Raw genomic sequence first — 19,178 nt, 5'->3', positions numbered from 1 at the left:
TTTAGTGGTGGTGGGGCGTCGAGGGTTGAATGAACGCACAACGGAGCGGATGCTGTATACTGCCACCTAGCGGATGCAAGTGTTCCGATTATTTATTAAGGAGGAAATCGCGTTTGGGTTCATGGTAATGTTTCTAAAAATGATTTCTACACATTTGCTATCATATGACATGCGTGTGTGTGTGCGTGGCTAGGGAAGAAAGTGATGAAGGGGAGAAGGAAAGCAGGATGCAAGGATGCACGGTGGCACGAGGAGGCGAGTGAGAACAGATGGGGATGCAGAAGCTGCCTAAGGAAAGGAAGGAAAAGCGGGGGAATGGTCAGCGGGAGCACAAAAGGAGCAAGGGATGGAGATGGGGTAGTAGGGAAAGTTGTGTGAAACTGCAAGACTAGAGAAAAAAAAAAGGAGAAGGGACACAGAAGAAGATGCTGAGGAGGAAAGCGAGGGAACAAGCAAGGTGGTGGTAAAGTGAGGAAGGAAGCATGGGTGGAAAACAAGAATGACAGAAATTAAGAAGGACGCGAGAGAGAAGTAAAGGACGCGGGGATGCAAGCGAGTTAGGAGAGAAGTGTGCTGAGGTGGGGGGTGATGGGGGGAGGTCTAGGCGACGCGACGCAGCGCCGCGGCGGGGCGGAGGAGGCGGCGAGCTACCCGGGTCGGGCCGCCGAACCGAACCACCCATGGGTGGCTGTGTGGGGAGCCAGCACGACTCCTCGGGCAGCTTGAACGACAACTCCGACGGAACCGGAGGTAACGTCCTTCCTTCCTTTACTCTCTCCTGGCGCCTCGCGGGGGCCACGGCCAGGTGTCGCTTTGGCACCGGGTCGGGTCCGGCTGGGTTCTGCCTACGATCTTGTCTGCTCCCGGGTGAGGTAAACAGAGGAGTTCCGGACCCAACATGTCAACAAAGTAGCAGAATATAACGTTTTTAGATGCGTGTGCGCCTTTGTTCACGTAGCATGTGAGTCTGGTAAGGATGCTAAATTAGCATGCTAGCTCCTAGCAGGCTAACTGCTACGTCTTTTATTTTATTGTCGCTCGTTTTCAAGCGTCGGTGAGCTTCGAAAGGTTGCTTAATGGATGTTTTAGTTTTTTCATGGAAATGTCGTGAATGTTGCCGCACTTGACATGATGAAAATGTCTCAAGTGGTGACAACTTAGCAAGTACTCAGTTACTGTTTTTTAAATCGATTCTTCCGAATGGCTTGAATTTATTTTCCGGACGATTTTCTTTTCTTTTCCCCTTGCATTTGAAATGAGACATCTGGACTGTCTTCAGAATCCTCAAGTTGACATTTTTGTTTCTGTTTCGTTCCAGTACTCCAATGTTGTAGTAGTATATTCCATACAGTCATTATCAGAACAAAAGTTACCATGTTGGGGTAGCTTAAGTCAAGTCAAGTCAAGTCAACTTCTATGTTTGTTAGCTGAGTGCACCGAAATCCAAGTCGAAAGATGTCGACAAACGTGCAAACGCGACCCGACGTCTGCACCGATGGGCTGTCTAATTAAGGAATGTTGATCTTTGTTATGGTCAGTTGCTCTGGGGCGGAACCAGCTGCTCAAGCGCGAGCGTCCCAAATGGAAGAGCGACTACCCCATGACGGAAGGCCAGCTGCGCAGCAAGCGTGACGAATTCTGGGATACGGCGCCGGCCTTCGAAGGCCGCAAGGAGATCTGGGACGCGCTGAGGGCGGCCGCCGGCGCCTTTGAGAGCCGAGACCACCAGCTGGCCCAAGCCATCCTGGACGGCGCCAGCATCACGCTGCCGCACGGTCAGTCGAGTAACCTGCATGTAGGCCTTTCATCCTTGTTTTGGATTTATTTATAATTCAGTGAAATGATGGAATTGACTGAAAGCTGCAAAACTGCATTTTTGGGTCAATGTTTGTCATCGTAGGCTTGTTGAGCGAATGCTACGATGAGCTGGGCAACCGCTACCAGCTGCCTGTCTACTGCCTGGCGCCACCCATCAACATGATCGAGGAACACTCCGACGAACCAGACGCCTCCGACCGAGACTCTGCCGGGGCCGATGCATCGGTAGAGGGTGACGACGACGGCGGTGGCGAGCGGCAGCTGCGTCTACGCCTCTCCACAGGCCGCGACCTGCGCCTGCGTGTGCGCTCGAGCGACACGGTGGGCGCCATGAAGCGGCGCCTGCACGCTCAGGAAGGCGTGGACGCCACCGCCCAGCGCTGGTTCTTCTCAGGCCGCCCGCTCACCGACAGGCTGCGATTGGAGCAGATCAACATCTCGCGGGATTACGTCGTGCAAGTCATTATCAGCCAGCCGCTGGGGGATGTGCCGCCACCACGCACCCCCAGTCGGGAAACGCAACACCAGCCTTCTCCGGTGGACGCTTAAAGGTGACAGGGCAACATTTTGGATGCTTTGCTGGCTGGTAAGGAATACAATACCTTGCTTGTCACTATGTCAGGCATGATCACAAGAAAGACTAACCACATTTGTGTTGTTGCCTTGACAAGATTGGGATAACGCTTGGGCTAGCACATGGGATAGCTCCTCATGCTAACGCCCGAGGACAAAAAAAAACAATGCTGGACTGGAATGGCTTTTCATTTCACAATCGTGTGAGAGTAGCACACATGAAAAGTATCAAGATGATGACTCAACATATTTTCATTGAGAGAAGCCAACTTTTTTAATTAAAAGCCATTTTTTTCTTTCTATTCTTCTGCAACTTGTCCTGTCCTTTCTTGCTTTCTTTGAGCCAAAGCTCCTCTGTACGAGATTTCTCTGTTCCATAGTCACACACAAACTAGCTGACCTTTTGACTTCTTTATCAATGAAGACACAAATGAAATCAATCACAAGTATGGGTACAAAAAATGTTTTTTTTTATGAATATCCTATTTACACACACGCACACACATTCCCCCAGTTGTTTCCATGACGTGACGCATTTGCTGTATCGGCAGCTTTTTTTTTTCCTGCTTCTGTTGCTACAAGGTGTTGCTTTGTTAATGTCGCTGTTGCGTTGTCGTTTTTGGCGCCGCATTGCGTGTGGAGCGTCGTTGCGTTGGATTCCTGCGTTTGTTGTGTTGTGTTTGTTTTGTCACTGTATTGTAGGGTTAGGGTTGCGCACAGTGCTAGTGCGTAATGGGTGGATTTTGGCCGCAGGATGAGTCATCTTCCAGTGTGGTGTCGTGATGAGGTCTTCATGGTGGTCTCAGTGTTGCTGCCTCTTGGACAGGTACCTACACACACATGCAGAGACAAATGTGTGTGTACAGTCAAACATCTACATACGATTAAATATATTAATTTTTCATCATGCGCTGGTGTTACCTCTCCCAGTGTTTGTGGTTAAGTGTGGTGAAGTCATCCAGTGCGGCGATCTCCTTCAGGTACTCGCTCAGCTTCTGGAGCTCCCGGTCCTTCTCGCGATTCATGTGCGCCTTCATGAACGGTCGGATCTGCAAACCACGCGTCAGCGGTCGCATTAGGTCTGACATCACTTGATGGCCATGGAAGCGAATTCCTACCTTAAGTCCGTTTTGCGGGTTCATCAGGAAATTGCGTCCAATGTCGTCAAACATGATGGTGTTCTTGCGGCTGTAGAAGCGCTCGTACTTTCCCCAGATCACACCCAGCGGCTTCACCTGCGCCGACGTATCGGTAGCATCACAAACGTGGACGCGGCTAATACTTTTTGGGATAATTGCCTCACCTCGACGACGCCTCTTTTGGGTGTGTGCACGGTGATCATGGCGGCGCTGTCTAGCATAAAGGTGATCTTGTAGTTGGGGTTATCAGTCACACCCAGCTCCTGACACACACACACACCACCCTTTGTCATGCCTTGCTGTGTTCTCTTGTTGCCATGTGTCTGCTCTGATTGGCTGAAAAAAGTCACATGGGTGTCTCAGCCATGACTGACCTTCATTTTGGCATCGATCCACTTCATACTGGTGGCGGCTGCAAGGAAACAAACAGAATGATGATGTCGACTCATCGGGGTGATGTCATAATGAGGTCATACGTACACCAGATGACGATGTCGTAATCTTCGTAGGCTGACGTGAGGAACTCATGAAGGTAAGGCCTCATCAGCTCCTGACCGGTCTCTGCAAATGACTTGTGATCTACACACATACGCACACACATACGTGTAAACATACACGCACACGAAGCCATGCACATGGCACTCACCAAACAAAGTGTAGTCCACGTCCAGGACCAGAAGTCTTTTCCCTTCCCTGGGGGAATTCATCTCCTCCACCTTGTAATCTTTAACACGACGAGCAATCTTTGCCAGGTTCTCCTCTCTGCAAGCACGTGACAGTGGCTTGTTATTTGGATTTCTGATCACGTGACCTGTCTAAATTTTTCTAAATTTGATGTACGACAGCTGAAATGCTCAATGGTGGCTGCAAAAATTTTGCCACACACTTCAAGTAATGAAGTTGTCAGAAGCTGGAAGGGATCATTCATGCGTCTGACCTGTTCTCCACTTCGATGACCTCCTCCTCGATGTCAAAGTCGTTGACCACATCGTCGTTCTCGGGGGGCGGGGCCAAGACCTCCTCCTGCACAAGTCCGAATAGCACAAGTAAGAGACGTAAGAGTTGAGAAGAACGATGGAGAAAGGGAAAACTGAGAAATCTCAGAGAGGGAGAAGACTAAGAACAAGAAAATGAAACAGAAGAGGAAAGGAAAATGGAAAATACAGTCCTACCAGGCCCTCCTCGCTTGTGCCCATCATCATGATCTTGGTGTTGGGCTTCAACTTGAGGGAGCCCAACTTCACTTGGTCCTCCGCTGCTTTTCCTGATGTCACAAGGCCAAGGCAAGAACCGGACGTGAAGATGAGAACGCAAATCCCACCCAATCGGAAACCTCGACAGTTCGTTCACCTTTGACCTTGAGCCCGAGCAGCTTCTGCCTCTCAGGTAGCACGCCTGTCAAGGTCTTGATGGACTGCTTAAGGTCCATGACGGTGTCGTCCTCGCACAGGGACGTGATGGCGTACTCCTGGCCCCCCCATTTGATGATCACGGACACGGACATGGCTCAGACGCACGCACACACGCTCTGCAAAAGCACAAGGTGAAATGAGACGCGGCCGGTATTGTTGATGTTTTTAGCCAAGGCGGCTAACTGGCTGACCAACCCGGCGAGCTAAGCGGGCGGCTAACCGCTAACATTAGCCGCGTGTACAAGCACGCGAGCGCGCGCACTTACCGGTGTACTGAACGTCAGGATTTACCTGGCGGAGCGAGTTAGCACGTAATGCTAACATGAGACGCGGTCCAAACGGCCGGCAGGGAGTCCAATCGCTGGGTCTCTTTCATTCAGGTATCGACGATGCGAGCGTGAAAGGGAGCTCAAAAAGACAGCAGAGATTTTTCCTAGCGCGCCGCCTTCAGCCGGTAGTGACGTAATGGCAAAGCCTGATCGTCATGGCAACCGCGACGCTCTCATAAGTGACATCAAATCCCTTCCGGATGTTCAAATTTCCGCTTGTGTGTTTGAATATATTTTAGTACTATGCTTGTGGCAGTGGCATCTATTGTAAAATGTACTGTTAATACATCATTTAGAGAGCTAAATCAATATTCATACCAATTTTTTGTGCCACTTTATCTGTCACTTTTGCATGTGAAACATTCTGCCATTCCCGTGTAGTCACTTGTATTTGGCCGAAGTGTGAAATATTCTCTGGTCAAATTCAATTAAAATTGCTCATATCTTTTTTTTTTTTATGCGGTGATGTTTTTTCGCGTGAGTGTCAAATGGGTTCCACAGTCGAGAGTTGGCGAGCCTAATGGGGAAGGAAAAAAGTCATTGCAGGAGCCTGGCAACGACTGCGCATGCGCGGATTGCGCTACAGGCTCGCGTTTGAGCCGCTGGGCTACTTGCTAGCTGGCTATCTGCCTGCCGCCTACGTACTAGAATGGCGTGTGGGCGAGATGCTGGAGACGCGTGGCTCGGCCGCCTCCTGTGAGCTCGATGCGGCTCGGTTAGGGCTTGGCCCGGCTAAAATGTTCCGTGCCCTCGGCGGGGATCCAACGTGCACTCAAAACGCCGACGGCGGCCATCGCGCGTAAGTTGGACCTTCTCCGCCATTTTGAACAGGTCAAGCGACGTGCCAGCCGGCCAAGCTGAAACAAGACAAGCGAGGCCCAAGTTATGTTGCCGAAATAAATGTGCCGCTAAAGCTACTAGGCCTTTATGACCCTCTGGATACTTGTTTTATATTCGCGACTTTCTCGAAGTAGCGGTGTGACTTGTTTGTGTGACGTCACACTTTGATGCGCTAGCTAGTTTGCGGCTAGGCTATTCTAGCTCTTAGCTGGACAAGTAGTCAATGTTGGTGTGCAATCGTGATTAAATTACATGTGAGACTTGTTGTAAAATGTCGTTTCAGCGAGTCAAACGAATTATTGTTTGGTTTATTCAATGAATGCCAATGTAGCGTCGGAAGCAGACAAACAGACGGAGAGGTTACTCGAGTTCATATCGGTCTCGGTCACTGTTCATCCGCCGTGAAAGTGTCACAGCTCGTTTACTTAAACTATTTGTGTCCAAGTACTCGGATTAAGTGATCAAAATACAGCGGACGACCGCGGTGATGTTATGCAAGCAGCATCGGCACTTGACTATTAGGTAACACCACATCATCAGCATTTTGTCGCTGGGATGGCAACAGTCATTCAGGCCTGTTACACGTAAGGAATTTTAGCGCAATATTTTAATCCTTGATTTGTTCTTGTCTGGGCGATTTTTTTTCATATCCCACACCTTAAGATATTTAACATAAAATCTGTAACAGATCATAGCATTTTTTTGTTTAGATCTGTGACAGATCAAGTTTCTTTTCACACATGAAGATAAAAAAAAAAAACACTTTGGGTCGTATTGTGTGTGTGTGTGTGTGTGTGCTCCAATAATGTCAATACAGCGCACCCTTCACATTCAAATTCTGTTGCACTGCCAATTTTCAGGCAGACGTTTTGCATGATGTGTGATCTCGCCAAAGCCGCAACAAACTCCCACAGTTATGCTCGACAAGCGTTCTTGAAGGTAACGCAAGCTTTGTTGTTATGCCGCAGCGCCACCTGCCAGATCGTCCCATCCTAGTGGTGCGCCGCGCCCACCATCGGGGGCGGCCATGGCTGTGAAGGACCGCGTGGAGGCGGTGCTGAATGTGGGCCTGCGGGTGCCTAGCATCATGCTGCTGGATGTGCTGTACCGCTGGGACGTGAGCTCATTCTTCCAGAAGATCCAGCGCTCCAGCCTGTCCAACAACCCCCTCTTCCAATACAAGTACCTGGCACTCTACCTGCACTATGTGGGTCAGTACCACGCACATTCAAGTATTTTCTTTTTTTGTCCCCTACCACACACACGTATGCATCTGATGTGTGTGTTACAGGTTACATCCTGAGCCTGGTGCTGCTCACGCTGCCTCGTCAGCACCTGGTCAAGCTTTACCTCTACGTGCTCACGGCTCTGCTGCTCTTTGCTGGCCACCAGGTGTCCAGGTACGTGCACACACCGGGAACAGACATGAGACGGGACTGGAACGCATCTATTTTGTGTTGTGGTCAGGGATTACGTGCGCAGCGAGCTGGAGTCGGGCCACGAGGGCGCCGTGTACCTGGAACCGCTCTCCATGAACCGATTCACCACGGCACTCGTGGGTGAGAGCGAGCGATACATGTCCGGGTGTTTTTTTTTTTTTTTTTTTATCTGCTTAAAAATAGGCTGCAGAATAACAGTTATGTGCGGCGCCTGCTGTTCTCAGGTCAGCTGGTGGTGTGCACGCTGTGCTCATGCGTGATGCAAACCAAACGCATCTGGCTGTTCTCCGCCCACCTGCTTCCCCTGGTGGCCCGGCTGTGCCTGGTGCCCATGGAGACTATCGTGTTCATCAACAAGTTCTCTATGATCTTCACGGGTCTGGAGGTCATCTACTTCCTGGCATCCAACCTGCTGGTACCATACAACCTGGCCAAAACGGCCTACCGCGAGCTGGCTCAGGCAAGTCAGCGACCTGTCTCCGGCGACCACGCCGTACCCTAATGGATGTGAGCCACGATTGGGCTGAGTTTGTCTTGGGCTTGCGTGTCCAGGTGGTGGAGGTGTACGGTCTTCTGGCTCTGGGCATGTCCTTGTGGAACCAATTGGTCCTGCCCGTGCTCTTCATGAGCTTCTGGCTGCTGCTCTTCGCCTTGCAGATCTACTCCTACTTCAGCACCAGGGACCAGCCCACTTCCAGGGAGAGGCTGCTCTTCCTCTTTCTCACCAGGTGCGTACCACGGCGGACTGAGCTGCGGCCGAAGCATGTGTGTGACCTGTGTATGACCCCTGTGCAGCGTGGCCGAATGCTGCAGTACGCCCTACTCGCTACTGGGCCTGGTCTTCACAGTCTCCTTCATCGCGCTGGGTGTTCTCACGCTCTGCAAGTTTTACCTGCAGGGCTACCGGGCCTTCATCAACGATAACACCATGCACAGGTGGGACACTTCACCTTTCACACATCAGTTATATACACTTTTCAGTCCCACCCACACCCCCAGACTGTTTGTGCACATGCACAGGGGCATGACGGAGGGCATCACTCTGCTGATCCTGGCCGTCCAGACGGGCCTGATTGAGCTGCAGGTGATCCACCGGGCCTTTCTGCTGTCCATCATCCTGTTCATCGTGGTGGCCTCCATCCTGCAGTCCATGCTGGAGATCGCCGATCCCATCGTTCTGGCGTTGGGAGCCTCCAGGGACAGGTACGGGGTCCCGCTCGCCGCCTGCACACTTGGTTGCCCATCATTCTGCGCTTCAGCCGCCGTCCTTGTCGCGCTTCCCGCCAGGAGTTTGTGGAAGCACTTCCGAGCCGTGTCGCTGTGCCTCTTCCTGCTGGTCTTCCCGGCCTACATGGCTTACATGATATGTCAGTTCTTCCACATGGACTTCTGGCTCCTCATCATCATCTCGTCCTCCATCCTCACATCACTGCAGGTTGGCGGGGCAGGCGTGTGTGTGTGTGTGTGTGTGTGTGTGAGAGTGAGTGACAGGAAGTGTGTGTGTTTGTTTTGGATTGTTGAATATTTGCGATTGTGGGAGTGTGGGCTCTGAATGTCCAACAGGTGTCACTGAGTGTGTGTATGCTTTCAGGTGCTGGGCACTCTGCTTATCTACGTGCTTTTCATGGTGGAGGAGTTCCGCAAGGCTCCGGTGGAGAACATGGATGAGGTCATCTACTACGTCAACGGGACATACAGGCTGCTGGAGTTTCTGGTACGCACGCGCATGCACACACACACAAACGAACGCACGTATGGCGTGTCACAGCAATGTGTGTCCATCAGGTGGCGGTGTGCGTGGTGTGCTACGGCGTGTCGGAGACTGTGTTTGGCGAGTGGAGCGTGATGGGCGGCACCATCATCCTGGTGCACTCCTACTATAACGTGTGGCTGCGGGCACAGCTGGGCTGGCAGAGCTTCTTGCTGCGCCGCGACGCCGTCAACAAGATCAAGAGCCTCCCCACCGCCAGCCCGGCGCAGCTGCAACGACACAACGACATCTGTGCCATCTGCTACCAGGTCACACACCCGTTGGTGACGTGTCGGGTCGGTGTGGTCCATTGACATGTAACGTCTGGTTGTGGCTGTGTGTGTGGACTTATTCCTTCAGGACCTGAGCAGTGCCGTCATCACGCCCTGCAGTCATTTCTTCCATGCGGGCTGTTTGAAGAAGTGGCTGTACGTGCAAGAGACGTGTCCTCTCTGTCACGCGCAACTCAAGAGCCAAGCGGCAGCTGACGCACCACCGGCCAGTCACGTGTGTGCGAGACAGGAAGAAGTCGGCGAGGAGAAGGCGGATGATGAAGGAGCTCCGTCTCAGTCTTGTGCATCCTCCGACACGCCCCCTTCGCCTTCGACTTCCTGTTTGGAAGGAGGTGCCAAACCTGTGGGCGGAGCCAAACCCAGCAACCTATCGCATGATCCTGAGTCGGCGCCTCACACAAAGACGTCGAATGACATAACAGGTGATGTCGTTGCCAATTGAACATGCGTGTTCCCAGCACTCAAAGCATCCGCCTGGTCTGTTCGCCATAACTTTGATGTAGTGGACTGAGATAGTTCGTGAAGTCCTCTATTGGAAATCCCGTCACTGTGATCGGGGAGTCGGAAATGAGCAGGCGATTGCGCACGCGGCCACCGCATTGGCAATCTTTTGCCCGTTTCCCGACCAGGCCAATGACGAGCATGAGTTTTTGATGATGTTGACAACGATGACGCATGCTTGAGCGTAAACGCCTGCACGGTGACCAAAACATCTTAAGCATCTTACTTCCCTGATGTTCTCAAAACCGCCGACGCCATTTTGTTCTGGGCGTGGACACGGCGACAGTTTGCACTGATGTCATTTCTACAACTGTGACTTTACCTTTGACCCCCCCCACTCCTCCTCGACCCGGCACGTATGACGCGTCCCCCCCCCCAGCTGGTTTGATCACTCCACTGTCAGGAGTGGGAGCAGCAGGACGCAGACGCCGCTTGTTACCTTCACACAGTGTTAGCGGGGTTCAGAATGAATACATGCTCCATGAGCTATGTATGATGAACACCTGCAAGTCTTTTTTTTTTCTTTTCTTTTTTTATTTCACGAAATGAAATGTAAACTTTGCTTTGCGCTCGAATTTGTGAAGGACTCAAATGAGGATGACGTCAGAGCTGACTGCCAATATGCACTTGTGATTTTTACAATGAGAAGGTGCGCCAAAAGTAAAAGGTCAACTGTTGATGTAAATAAATGATGAATGCTAATTCAAACTCATTCATGCTCATTTTGAAATGCTCTCAAGTCCAAGCTTGAGGCGATTGGTGTCACGTGACCACCTGCCTACAGAATCAGATGACTTCATCTCCCACCATTCTGTGGTGTTCTAGTGTGTGACGTCAACGAGGTGCAACTTGACAGGTCGGCCACACGGTGGTGCTACAGGCTCAGTTTCAGGTGAGTTTCCAAGTCTCTTTCCTTCGAAAGACTACTGGAACGTTCCCAAAAATTTTTTTTTATACTTTAGTCACACTGTCCAAGAGTTTTTAATGCAACAATGCTGCTTACAGTTTGCAGGACATTATTGAATCATTTCTAGCTCTCCAGAATATTTGCATCGTATCCTCCCTAATAAAAGGGTCATGTGTGCGTGCGTGTTGTCAATGCGCAAGCCGCGACTAACATGGGAGCAGATGTCATCTTTGTCTCTTGGCATATGGGTGAGGTCTCCAGGGAACCCGGAGTTTTGAGTCGACAAAATGCAGCTCTGATCCCAGCGGGGCTAATGGCCAGGTAACCCCTAAAATAAAATTCTGATTGGTACTAATTAAAACATGTCAAGGTATTTGATGTATTTAAGAGGAGTGAGTTTGGTAGCCCCCTACAAATAGTAATAGAATGAATCTACCCAGTTTGTGTTGAAGAGGCGTGGCCACGACTGCTGCCTCCCCCCCCCCCCTTCCCATTAGCGGCCCCTCCCATCTAACTCTTCATCACCATCCTCGCAAGAGAAGTTCAAGGGGAACCTTGAGGAACGGAAGATCCCTCCCGTGATGAAGAGGACACGGTGATTACTTTGAGGCCACGCGTTTTGCTACGTGAAGTAGAAAGAGGCTCCGCCCTCCTTGGTTGGGAGCCATTAGCGCGACCAAGTGGCGGTTCGGGTCCGAACCGGTCGGCGAGCGCAGCTGTCTTGAGGTGCGCGCATGTTCGGCAGCAGCCTGAAGGAGGAGCCTCCGCTGGGCAATATGGTCCAAGTGGCGGGCATGAACGCAGCCCGGGGATGGATGCTGGGGTGTCCGCAGGGGGGCAGCGGCGGCCTGCTGGACGCTAACACCGCCGCGCAGAGGTCAGGATCTTCTATTTGGATGCGCAACACTAAGTTTGCGTCCAGGAGAAAAAAAACACAACTCATGTTTTGTGTTTGTGTTGAATGTTTCCACGTGCGATTTGGACGGGCTGGTCCGGGCGTCCGTGTGCAGCGGTGTTGCAGTGGGTCGGGCGCACTTCGAGAAGCAGCCACCCTCCAACCTGCGCAAGTCCAACTTCTTTCACTTCGTCGTGGCGCTTTATGACCGCCAAGGGCAGCCCGTGGAAGTGGAGAGGACCAACTTCATCGACTTCATCGAGAAAGACAAGGTGCGCCTCATCACACATTTTTTTTTTCTTTGGATCTGTCAATAGTTTGTGCTGAAATGCACCCCCACCACACACACACACCCTAAAAACATATTGCTGTCGTTGTGTGTGTGCACGTGCAGGAAAGTGCGGGTGAGAAGACCAACAATGGAATACACTACAGGCTGCAGCTGCTCTACAACAGTGGTCAGTCGCTCGCTTTTATATACAGTGGTGTGTGTGTGTCTTTTTTGCACGTAATATCATAAAATGTTTATCGCAGCTATACGTAGACGTCCGTGCAAAAACGAGTGTTGCGTAAATTATGAGAACAAACTTTGTGTTGCTCCTGTGCAGGTATCAGAACGGAGCAAGACTTTTACGTCCGACTCATTGACTCCACCAGCAAACAGGTGAGATCTTCTGCTTGTGAGCTATATGGACGTGTACCACAGACATTTTAAAGAACGGGTTTTCTTTTTAATTATTCACGATAATATATAGTTAAGTTGAGGTGCTTGTGGTTCTTCCCAGCCCATTGTCTACGAGGGCCAAGACAAGAACCCCGAGATGTGTCGGGTATTGCTCACGCACGAAATCATGTGCAGGTCAGAATCACTCGGCACGGTAGTTAGAGAGCCCTTCAAACAACTCCTACTTTCACATCCACTCCATCTGTGTGTGTGAGGTGTGATAAAAGTCTGACGGAAAAGTGCGCTGACAGTGTCAAGCGAAACATCTCCACCACAACTCTATTTCTGTCTGCGCCAGCCAACGCTCGCTCCGGCGCCTTCCTTTCATGTGCGCCCGCTAACAGCTGTTTTGTCTCTTTTCAGTCGCTGCTGCGACAAGAAGAGCTGCGGCAATCGCAACGAGACGCCCTCAGACCCCGTCATCATCGACAGGTACGCTAGCGTGTGCGCATGCGTGTGTGTCACCTTTGCGTGTGCGCACACACAAGCTCTGACATCTGCGTTGGTTTCTTGAAAACGATTCTTACATGTGATGTCATCATCAATACACAAACATGCATACATGCGCACACATGTACTGCACACACATCTATGTCACAACACACACCCCTTATCCCAGTAAAATGGGTCACCAGTAAGAAAAAACAGTGCTTGAAGTTTAAAAAAAAAAACAGCAGTGTGTATGTGAGCGAGTGTGTATAGCAGAGAGCATGATGGGAGATGTCAGGGTAGGTGGCAAAGATGGAATGTCAAGGTTACCGTGGATACCGTGGGAGACTTCCTGTCACTGGCCATTCACAGATTCGTATTGCAACACACACACACTCATCTCTCTTTCACCCACATGTAAACACACCAGACAGACACACACACACACAGAGTGCATGAGGCTCTTTAGCAGTCAAGCAGGCGTGTGATCGGATATGTTGCATCTCGTTGACCTTTGATTAACCCCGAGCGAGACGGATTAACTGGGCCACACACGTGCATGTGAAAGTGAAACTTTCCATTCATGGCAAAAGTTTGAAAAAGACACACGGAAGAAATGTGTGTGTTCGAGGCAATCGTGCAGTAAGTCACGTGATTGGCTATGTTGAGGAACTTAGTCAACACACAGCTAAAGCATGCTGAGCTCATCAATGATGTCACTGTATGTGTGTGTGTGACCTGTGCATTTGTCACTGTTGGTGTGTAACGTATCTTGCGAGGGTTAGTCGGTTGGGGTTAAGAGGGGTCGCGACCCAAGGAAAAGTCGACAGGAAACTCGGAAGGGAAGATGAGCACACATGCGGCGCCGCAGCGCTAAAAGCAGGATGACGGCGAGGAAGATGAAGATGAGGAAGAAGACAAGGAGGAGGAGGAAGTTGAGGGGGAGGACAGAGAGCAAGATGAGGATTTGAAGTCAGCGTATGGAAAGGTGTGCACGGAGGACGAGAAGATTTGCTTTGTTTCCCAGGATAAAACCACCATGGGGGGGTGGTCTGTCAATCAAAGAGCTGCATTAGGGAAGGAGGGGGGCGAGGGGGCTGTCAATCATTTGGCGGAGGAGTTCGAGGAGGAGGGACTCTATTAAATGATCTCTTCATCTTTTCCGCCTTTGTCTTCCACACACACACCTCCACGGTGAAGATTGTGAAGCTGCATTTTAATGGATGATTATGTTTTATCCCCCACACACACACAGAGCATGTGTGTGTACGTACGTGTGAGACAGGATGGTGGCTTGACATGTGCTCTCATTTAGCGACCTTGCAAAGGTCAAGCCACCTCAATAGAAAGCGCCCTGTCAGCACATTTTAATCCGGGCACGCTTGCAGAGAAGCTTGTAGGAGTGGAAGTGAACTGGTCACAATTATTGTGACTGGCGACCAATCCAGGAGACCAATCAGAGGGCTTCCCAATTTAGGAAGCACCTGCTAACAACTGTTTTAGTTTGGGGTAGCGTGGTTATTCTTAGCTCAGCGACAGCCTAGTGAGCCTTTTGGGAATACAACGGGCATGCACGCATTGAGTGAAAGCTGATGGAATTCCCCAGGAAGTTCCCCTCCCACACCCCTTCCCTCCCTCCCTCCCTCACTCACTCAATTGCCGTCATGAGACTCTTAACGTTCTGCAAAACTAAAAATCTGCAGGAAGATCTGTGCTGATGTCACGTTACAGTAGACACTTGGACACACTTTTTTGCATCCGTGTGTGTGCTGCTCTGAGAGTAGCAAAGGTCAAAGGCCATGTTATCACTGGAACATGATCGAATGTTGGGTGGGGGTTGTCAGGGCGGCTGAGCGCTGCCCCTCCCCACACACGGTCATTGAAGCTTTTATAATTGCCTGCTTTAATTGGAGGCTTCTTAACGACTGCACACTCATGCAAGCCATTTATGCGCTGTGTGTGCGCAGCCCGTAGTTGAGGTCAGATAGGGTCATTGTGTGGGGAGGGGGGGGGTTGAAATGAAGCCGATGAGAGGATGAAAGATAAAAAAAAAAATGGTGTGCCTGTGTGTTGGGGTTATGCTAAATGCAAAATCACAGTTTGGTGGCCGTGTAAGGATGGAGCAGATGAATGGCATTCCCACTTTTTTTTTTTTTTTTTTTTTTTTTTTTTAACTTGATTTAGCAAAGAGAGCATTTTGTTGTCTTGCAAGACGCTGCAAACTTTCCCATTTCGTTGATTGCGCTTGGAATACGTGTGTGCAAGGAGGACCGGACAGGGGGAGGTCGCAGGAGGTCAGTGTGGCTGTCCTACGCCGTGATAGGCTGTCACCCGAGTAGCAGAGGTCATCGTAATTAGCCAGGCCGAATGGCGGCGCTTCGTGTTCCTAGCCGGCCCGAGCTCGTTAACGCGCGCTTTGACGCGGCCGCCTGCCACGCCGGCCGACTTACCTCCGCTTTGTTCTCACTCCGAGCAGTTGAACCTCCGAGAGGAAATCGCGCGATGATGTCTCAAAAAAAAAAACGCTTGCCAAGTAACACGAGGAAGCCGTGAGATGTGACAAGACGCAAATAAGCCTTCGCAGATCAGCTCCCCGTGAACAAAAAGGAGCAACTTGACGCCGCCCGAGGATGCAAGTGTTTTCCTACCACCACATATCGCTTTTGAACACGATCAAGTTAACCAGCAAAAGGAAACAAATGCTTTCGTTCCCATCTCGGTTTCTCACACTGCCGAATACTTGACGAGAAGCCCTTTGTTGTGTTTTGTCATCTTCTGTGTCTGGATAGGTTCTTCCTCAAGTTTTTCCTCAAGTGCAACCAGAACTGTCTGAAAAACGCCGGGAACCCGCGAGACATGAGGAGGTTCCAGGTACGGGCGCACTTGCGTGCGTGTGTGCTACAAAAGTATCTTTTCCACACACACACTGACAGGAAGTGAGAAAAAGGATGATGTCCCATTCACGCTTTTTTTAACGAAGCTGTTGCATGGCGTCAGAGAGAGAGAGAGAGAGAGAGAGAGAGAGAGAGAGAGAGAGAGAGAGGGTGTCTGACAGCAGCAGCGTGTGCCTAATTGTGCAGCTATTGTAGTGAAACCAGCGGAGACAGCTCTGTTTCTCTGGGAGATCATTAAGGGCCGGACCCTTCACCGCCGCGGCGCCGCACCACCGCAAAACACGCATACGGGTGTCAGATTCAGCGCAAGCAGTAGCTTCGGGCGCCTCTTCTACTTTGCTTTTCACGAGTCGTGAGGTGGAAGAAAAAAGAAACACCCAAAAGTTCCACAGTCTGAAAAAAAGAACAATTTACTGAGTCTTCTTCTGAATAATGGAAATCCAAATTCCTCAATTGCTCTTTGCCAGGTGGTGGTGTCCACGACGGTGAGCGTGGATGGTCACGTGCTTTCCGTGTCCGACAACATGTTTGTCCACAATAACTCCAAACATGGCCGCCAGGCCCGGAGGCTCCAGCCGGCCGCCGCCACGCCGTCGTACCTCCTCCATGGTAACGCATGACACTACGCTACACAAGTGTGTGTGTGGGTGTGTATCATGAGCAGCAGATGGTTGATGGGTTAATCCTATCAGGTGATTCCTGTCCCTCCATCTGGCTCATCACACACACACACACACACAATGTATGTACCGCTGTGTGTGTGCGGAGTAGGGGCCTCACCGTGCATCCGCGCCATCAGCCCCGGAGAGGGTTGGACCAGCGGGGGTGCTACGGTCATCGTCATCGGGGAAAACTTCTTTGACGGCCTGCAGGTCATCTTCGGATCGGCGACGGTGTGGAGTGAGGTAAGGCCACGCGGCCCTCATTATCAATGGAGGAAATGTAAATTCCATTCATCCATTTGCCTTTTCTTGCCTTCCTCTTGCAGATGATCACGCCGCACGCCATCCGCGTGCAGACGCCGTCGCGGCACATCCCCGGCGTGGTGGAGGTCACGCTGGCCTACAAGTCCAAGCAGTTCTGCAAGGCCATGCCGGGACGCTTCATCTACACGGGTATAAAAAAAATTAGACCCATCATCTCTTTGAGTCTTTTTAATTGTCTTTTAATGTGTGCCCTGCGAAGCTCTCAACGAGCCCACCATCGATTATGGCTTCCAAAGACTACAGAAGGTCATCCCTCGCCACCCTGGAGACACTGACAACCTGCCAAAGGTGCACGCGGGGCAGCGGGCCGTATGAGAGGATTAACAACAAACAGATGATTGAGGAATTGCTCAATGAATATTTTGATCTGCATATGTTTTAAGCATGCATCCACACACTCATTTCGACACGGCACACACAAAAACACACATGCCCTTCCCCTAATGTGACTTGACTCCCAGTGATGATGTCATGTTGGATGTTGAGGTCATGGGTTAGTTTAAAGACAAAGTGATCAAATGAGGTCATCTGTTTGCGTATGTGGAATGACATCATGATAATGGGAGGGAGACATGTCCGACATGTTCTCCAGAACTGCCCCCCCCTCCAAAAAAAGGGTGCGACGAACGAAAAAGCAATTAAAATCTTTTTTTAAACTCTTTATTCCCCCCCAGGAGGTAATCCTGAAGCGAGCGGCTGACCTGCTGGAGGCGCTCTACGCCCTGCCGCACACCGACCAGGTCAGCTCACGTCTAGCTAATTGGGGCACACCTGAGCCACGGGACATCATTTGGGCTTGTGCTGAAGTCACGTGACCTGTTTTTTGACATGGGCTATGTCATGTCACATGTCTTGACATCTGTGACTGTAGTGATCATGTGACATGTCATGTGACACATTTGTGCAGGAAGCGTCGGCGAAGCGAGCGGCGAACATTGCAGAAGCTCTATACAGCGTTCCACGAGGCCACGCCCAGCTATCTGGCACCGCCCACCCCGACGCAACAGGTGTGAGCTCATTCGCCGGGCAGCGGTGCGTCAACCTGACCGAGCCCTCGCAGACCGATCGGGGTGCGTGGATCTCCAAATCCCACCCGGCACCAGTCCTTTCCCCCTAATCCTAAACCACCCACAGGTTTCGTCCGGCCCGGCGGCGGTAATGGACTATCACCTCACGCGTACGCATCTGCCAGCTCCACGCCGCTGCATGCCGGCTACTCGCACGCACGCACGCCATCGCCGCACGCGTATATTAGCAACGCTGCTGTTAGCAACCTGGGAGCATCGCCCACCTTCATCAACGCATCGGCCGCCAACTCGCCTTACGCCGGTGAGTCCACGCATCTCCTTGACGTATTCCACCAATGCTAATAGTGTGCGTGCGTGCAGTGGTCCCTTCCAGCCCCACGATGGCGTCGTTAACGTCTTTGCCCGCCAACTGTTCGGCGTCGTCAGCAGCGGTGGGCGTGTTCTCATTCTCGCCTGCCACGTTGGTGTCGGCCGCCGTCAAGCAGAAGTCAGCCTTCGCGCCGGTAGTCAGACCTCAGTCGTCGTCGCCGCCGCCACCATCTTGTAGCAACGCCAGCGGACTGCAAGGTGATGCAATGACACTAACTGACCACCAGGACGTCGTCAAATTGCATGTGTTTTTGCACAGATGGCAACTTTGCGGAGCCGGTGAAGTTCTCATCGGGCGCGCTTCAAGGGCTGGCGTTCAGTTAAAGTAGGTCCCGCCTTTTCTCTTGACCTCATTTCCTGTTTTCATCTGCGTCCTCACCAATCTTCCAGGAAATCATTTGTGTCCCAATTTTGGAAAAGCTGTTGCTTTTTCTTCTTTTTCTAAAAATGCTTTTTGTCTTCCTCTTGCTTGTGACGGCCGTCCCAGGAAGCCCCGCCTCCCCAGTGTCAAGCTGATGTACGTTTGAGTCACCTTTTGTCTTCCTTTGCACTCTCCATTTTGGTGCCTCGGTGATGCTGTGCCATCTTTAGCAACAGCAGCACTTCGATTTGACACCATGATTTGTGCATGAAAGGGAAGTTTTGCTTCTTGGTGTTTATTCTCTTGCTTTGTTGTGAGTGGAGGACAACAAAAAACACTTTTCTATTCTTTTTTTTCACTTTGGAGTGTAAATGAAGCAAACGTTTGTGGCATTGAATTAAACTTTCCCGTCTGCGATTTTGGCACTGCGTTATTTAATTGATTTTTTTTTTCCATTTTTCTTTTCTACTTCTGTCTCATTTCAGCTTAAT

At 51.0% G+C, this 19,178-nt stretch overlaps 4 protein-coding genes across 13 annotated transcripts; 3 read left to right on the top strand and 1 right to left on the bottom strand.

Moving 5' to 3' along the window:
- Positions 1-128: 128 nt before the first annotated feature.
- On the top strand, positions 129-2,693 carry ubtd2 (ubiquitin domain containing 2). 5 transcript variants are annotated; one of them, XM_049742942.2, is made up of 3 exons: positions 129-750; positions 1,539-1,775; positions 1,901-2,693. In XM_049742942.2, the coding sequence occupies exons 1-3, from the start codon at positions 681-683 to the stop codon at positions 2,365-2,367; spliced, it is 774 nt and encodes a 257-aa protein (XP_049598899.1). In that variant the 5' UTR covers positions 129-680; the 3' UTR covers positions 2,368-2,693. The 5 variants fall into 5 exon arrangements, with proteins under 5 accessions (XP_049598899.1, XP_049598903.1, XP_049598900.1 ...); XM_049742946.1 differs by having other exon boundaries at positions 746-872; XM_049742943.1 differs by lacking the exon at positions 129-750 and adding an exon at positions 751-867.
- A 145-nt stretch (positions 2,694-2,838) lies between these two features.
- ublcp1 (ubiquitin-like domain containing CTD phosphatase 1) lies at positions 2,839-5,417 on the bottom strand. Of its 2 annotated transcripts, none has more exons than XM_049742908.2 (11): positions 5,209-5,417; positions 4,881-5,058; positions 4,703-4,794; positions 4,468-4,553; positions 4,177-4,292; positions 4,011-4,109; positions 3,905-3,942; positions 3,695-3,793; positions 3,510-3,626; positions 3,313-3,440; positions 2,839-3,221 (listed from the first exon to the last, which is right to left on the bottom strand). In XM_049742908.2, exons 2-11 carry the CDS (start codon positions 5,032-5,034, stop codon positions 3,194-3,196), a joined length of 957 nt encoding a protein of 318 aa, XP_049598865.1. In that variant the 5' UTR covers positions 5,035-5,058; positions 5,209-5,417; the 3' UTR covers positions 2,839-3,193. The 2 variants fall into 2 exon arrangements, with proteins under 2 accessions (XP_049598865.1, XP_049598866.1); XM_049742909.2 differs by having other exon boundaries at positions 5,234-5,416.
- A 420-nt stretch (positions 5,418-5,837) lies between these two features.
- LOC125982308 (RING finger protein 145) lies at positions 5,838-10,796 on the top strand. Of its 2 annotated transcripts, none has more exons than XM_049742768.2 (12): positions 5,838-6,070; positions 7,080-7,322; positions 7,403-7,511; positions 7,579-7,670; positions 7,775-8,010; positions 8,103-8,278; positions 8,346-8,486; positions 8,571-8,753; positions 8,838-8,985; positions 9,142-9,264; positions 9,336-9,569; positions 9,661-10,796. In XM_049742768.2, the coding sequence occupies exons 2-12, from the start codon at positions 7,139-7,141 to the stop codon at positions 10,033-10,035; spliced, it is 2,001 nt and encodes a 666-aa protein (XP_049598725.1). In that variant the 5' UTR covers positions 5,838-6,070; positions 7,080-7,138; the 3' UTR covers positions 10,036-10,796. The 2 variants fall into 2 exon arrangements, with proteins under 2 accessions (XP_049598725.1, XP_049598726.1); XM_049742769.2 differs by lacking the exon at positions 5,838-6,070 and adding an exon at positions 6,103-6,695.
- A 71-nt stretch (positions 10,797-10,867) lies between these two features.
- Positions 10,868-19,104, top strand: LOC125982316 (transcription factor COE1). 4 transcript variants are annotated; one of them, XM_049742789.1, is made up of 18 exons: positions 10,868-10,986; positions 11,223-11,878; positions 12,012-12,168; positions 12,291-12,354; positions 12,505-12,560; positions 12,682-12,755; positions 12,984-13,052; positions 15,839-15,920; positions 16,411-16,552; positions 16,715-16,848; positions 16,932-17,058; positions 17,129-17,217; positions 17,604-17,669; positions 17,837-17,936; positions 18,064-18,258; positions 18,318-18,524; positions 18,586-18,651; positions 18,814-19,104. In XM_049742789.1, exons 2-17 carry the CDS (start codon positions 11,736-11,738, stop codon positions 18,648-18,650), a joined length of 1,770 nt encoding a protein of 589 aa, XP_049598746.1. In that variant the 5' UTR covers positions 10,868-10,986; positions 11,223-11,735; the 3' UTR covers position 18,651; positions 18,814-19,104. The 4 variants fall into 4 exon arrangements, with proteins under 4 accessions (XP_049598746.1, XP_049598747.1, XP_049598745.1 ...); XM_049742790.1 differs by having other exon boundaries at positions 17,837-17,999; positions 18,318-18,460; XM_049742788.1 differs by having other exon boundaries at positions 17,837-17,999.
- The last annotated feature ends 74 nt before the right edge of the window (positions 19,105-19,178 follow it).

This window comes from Syngnathus scovelli, chromosome 15 (assembly GCF_024217435.2).
Source record: "Syngnathus scovelli strain Florida chromosome 15, RoL_Ssco_1.2, whole genome shotgun sequence".
NCBI lineage: Eukaryota > Metazoa > Chordata > Actinopteri > Syngnathiformes > Syngnathidae > Syngnathus > Syngnathus scovelli.
Note: the sequence above shows the minus strand (reverse complement) of the source record. Positions and strands in the feature narration are given on the sequence as shown.

Coding starts and splice junctions, on each gene's coding strand:
- ubtd2 (XM_049742942.2), top strand. CDS start 681: ATGGGTGGCTGTGTGGGGAGCCAGCACGACTCCTCGGGCAGCTTGAAC. Junction 751..1,538: donor CAACTCCGACGGAACCGGAG/GTAACGTCCTTC, acceptor TGTTATGGTCAG/TTGCTCTGGGGCGGAACCAG. Junction 1,776..1,900: donor CAGCATCACGCTGCCGCACG/GTCAGTCGAGTA, acceptor TTGTCATCGTAG/GCTTGTTGAGCGAATGCTAC.
- ublcp1 (XM_049742908.2), bottom strand. CDS start 5,034: ATGTCCGTGTCCGTGATCATCAAATGGGGGGGCCAGGAGTACGCCATC. Junction 4,293..4,467: donor GTCATCGAAGTGGAGAACAG/GTCAGACGCATG, acceptor ACGTGCTTGCAG/AGAGGAGAACCTGGCAAAGA. Junction 3,943..4,010: donor TTACGACATCGTCATCTGGT/GTACGTATGACC, acceptor GTTTCCTTGCAG/CCGCCACCAGTATGAAGTGG.
- LOC125982308 (XM_049742768.2), top strand. CDS start 7,139: ATGGCTGTGAAGGACCGCGTGGAGGCGGTGCTGAATGTGGGCCTGCGG. Junction 8,011..8,102: donor CCTACCGCGAGCTGGCTCAG/GCAAGTCAGCGA, acceptor TTGCGTGTCCAG/GTGGTGGAGGTGTACGGTCT. Junction 9,570..9,660: donor TCTGTGCCATCTGCTACCAG/GTCACACACCCG, acceptor TTATTCCTTCAG/GACCTGAGCAGTGCCGTCAT.
- LOC125982316 (XM_049742788.1), top strand. CDS start 11,736: ATGTTCGGCAGCAGCCTGAAGGAGGAGCCTCCGCTGGGCAATATGGTC. Junction 11,879..12,011: donor GCTAACACCGCCGCGCAGAG/GTCAGGATCTTC, acceptor GTCCGTGTGCAG/CGGTGTTGCAGTGGGTCGGG. Junction 17,059..17,128: donor GGGACGCTTCATCTACACGG/GTATAAAAAAAA, acceptor TGCCCTGCGAAG/CTCTCAACGAGCCCACCATC.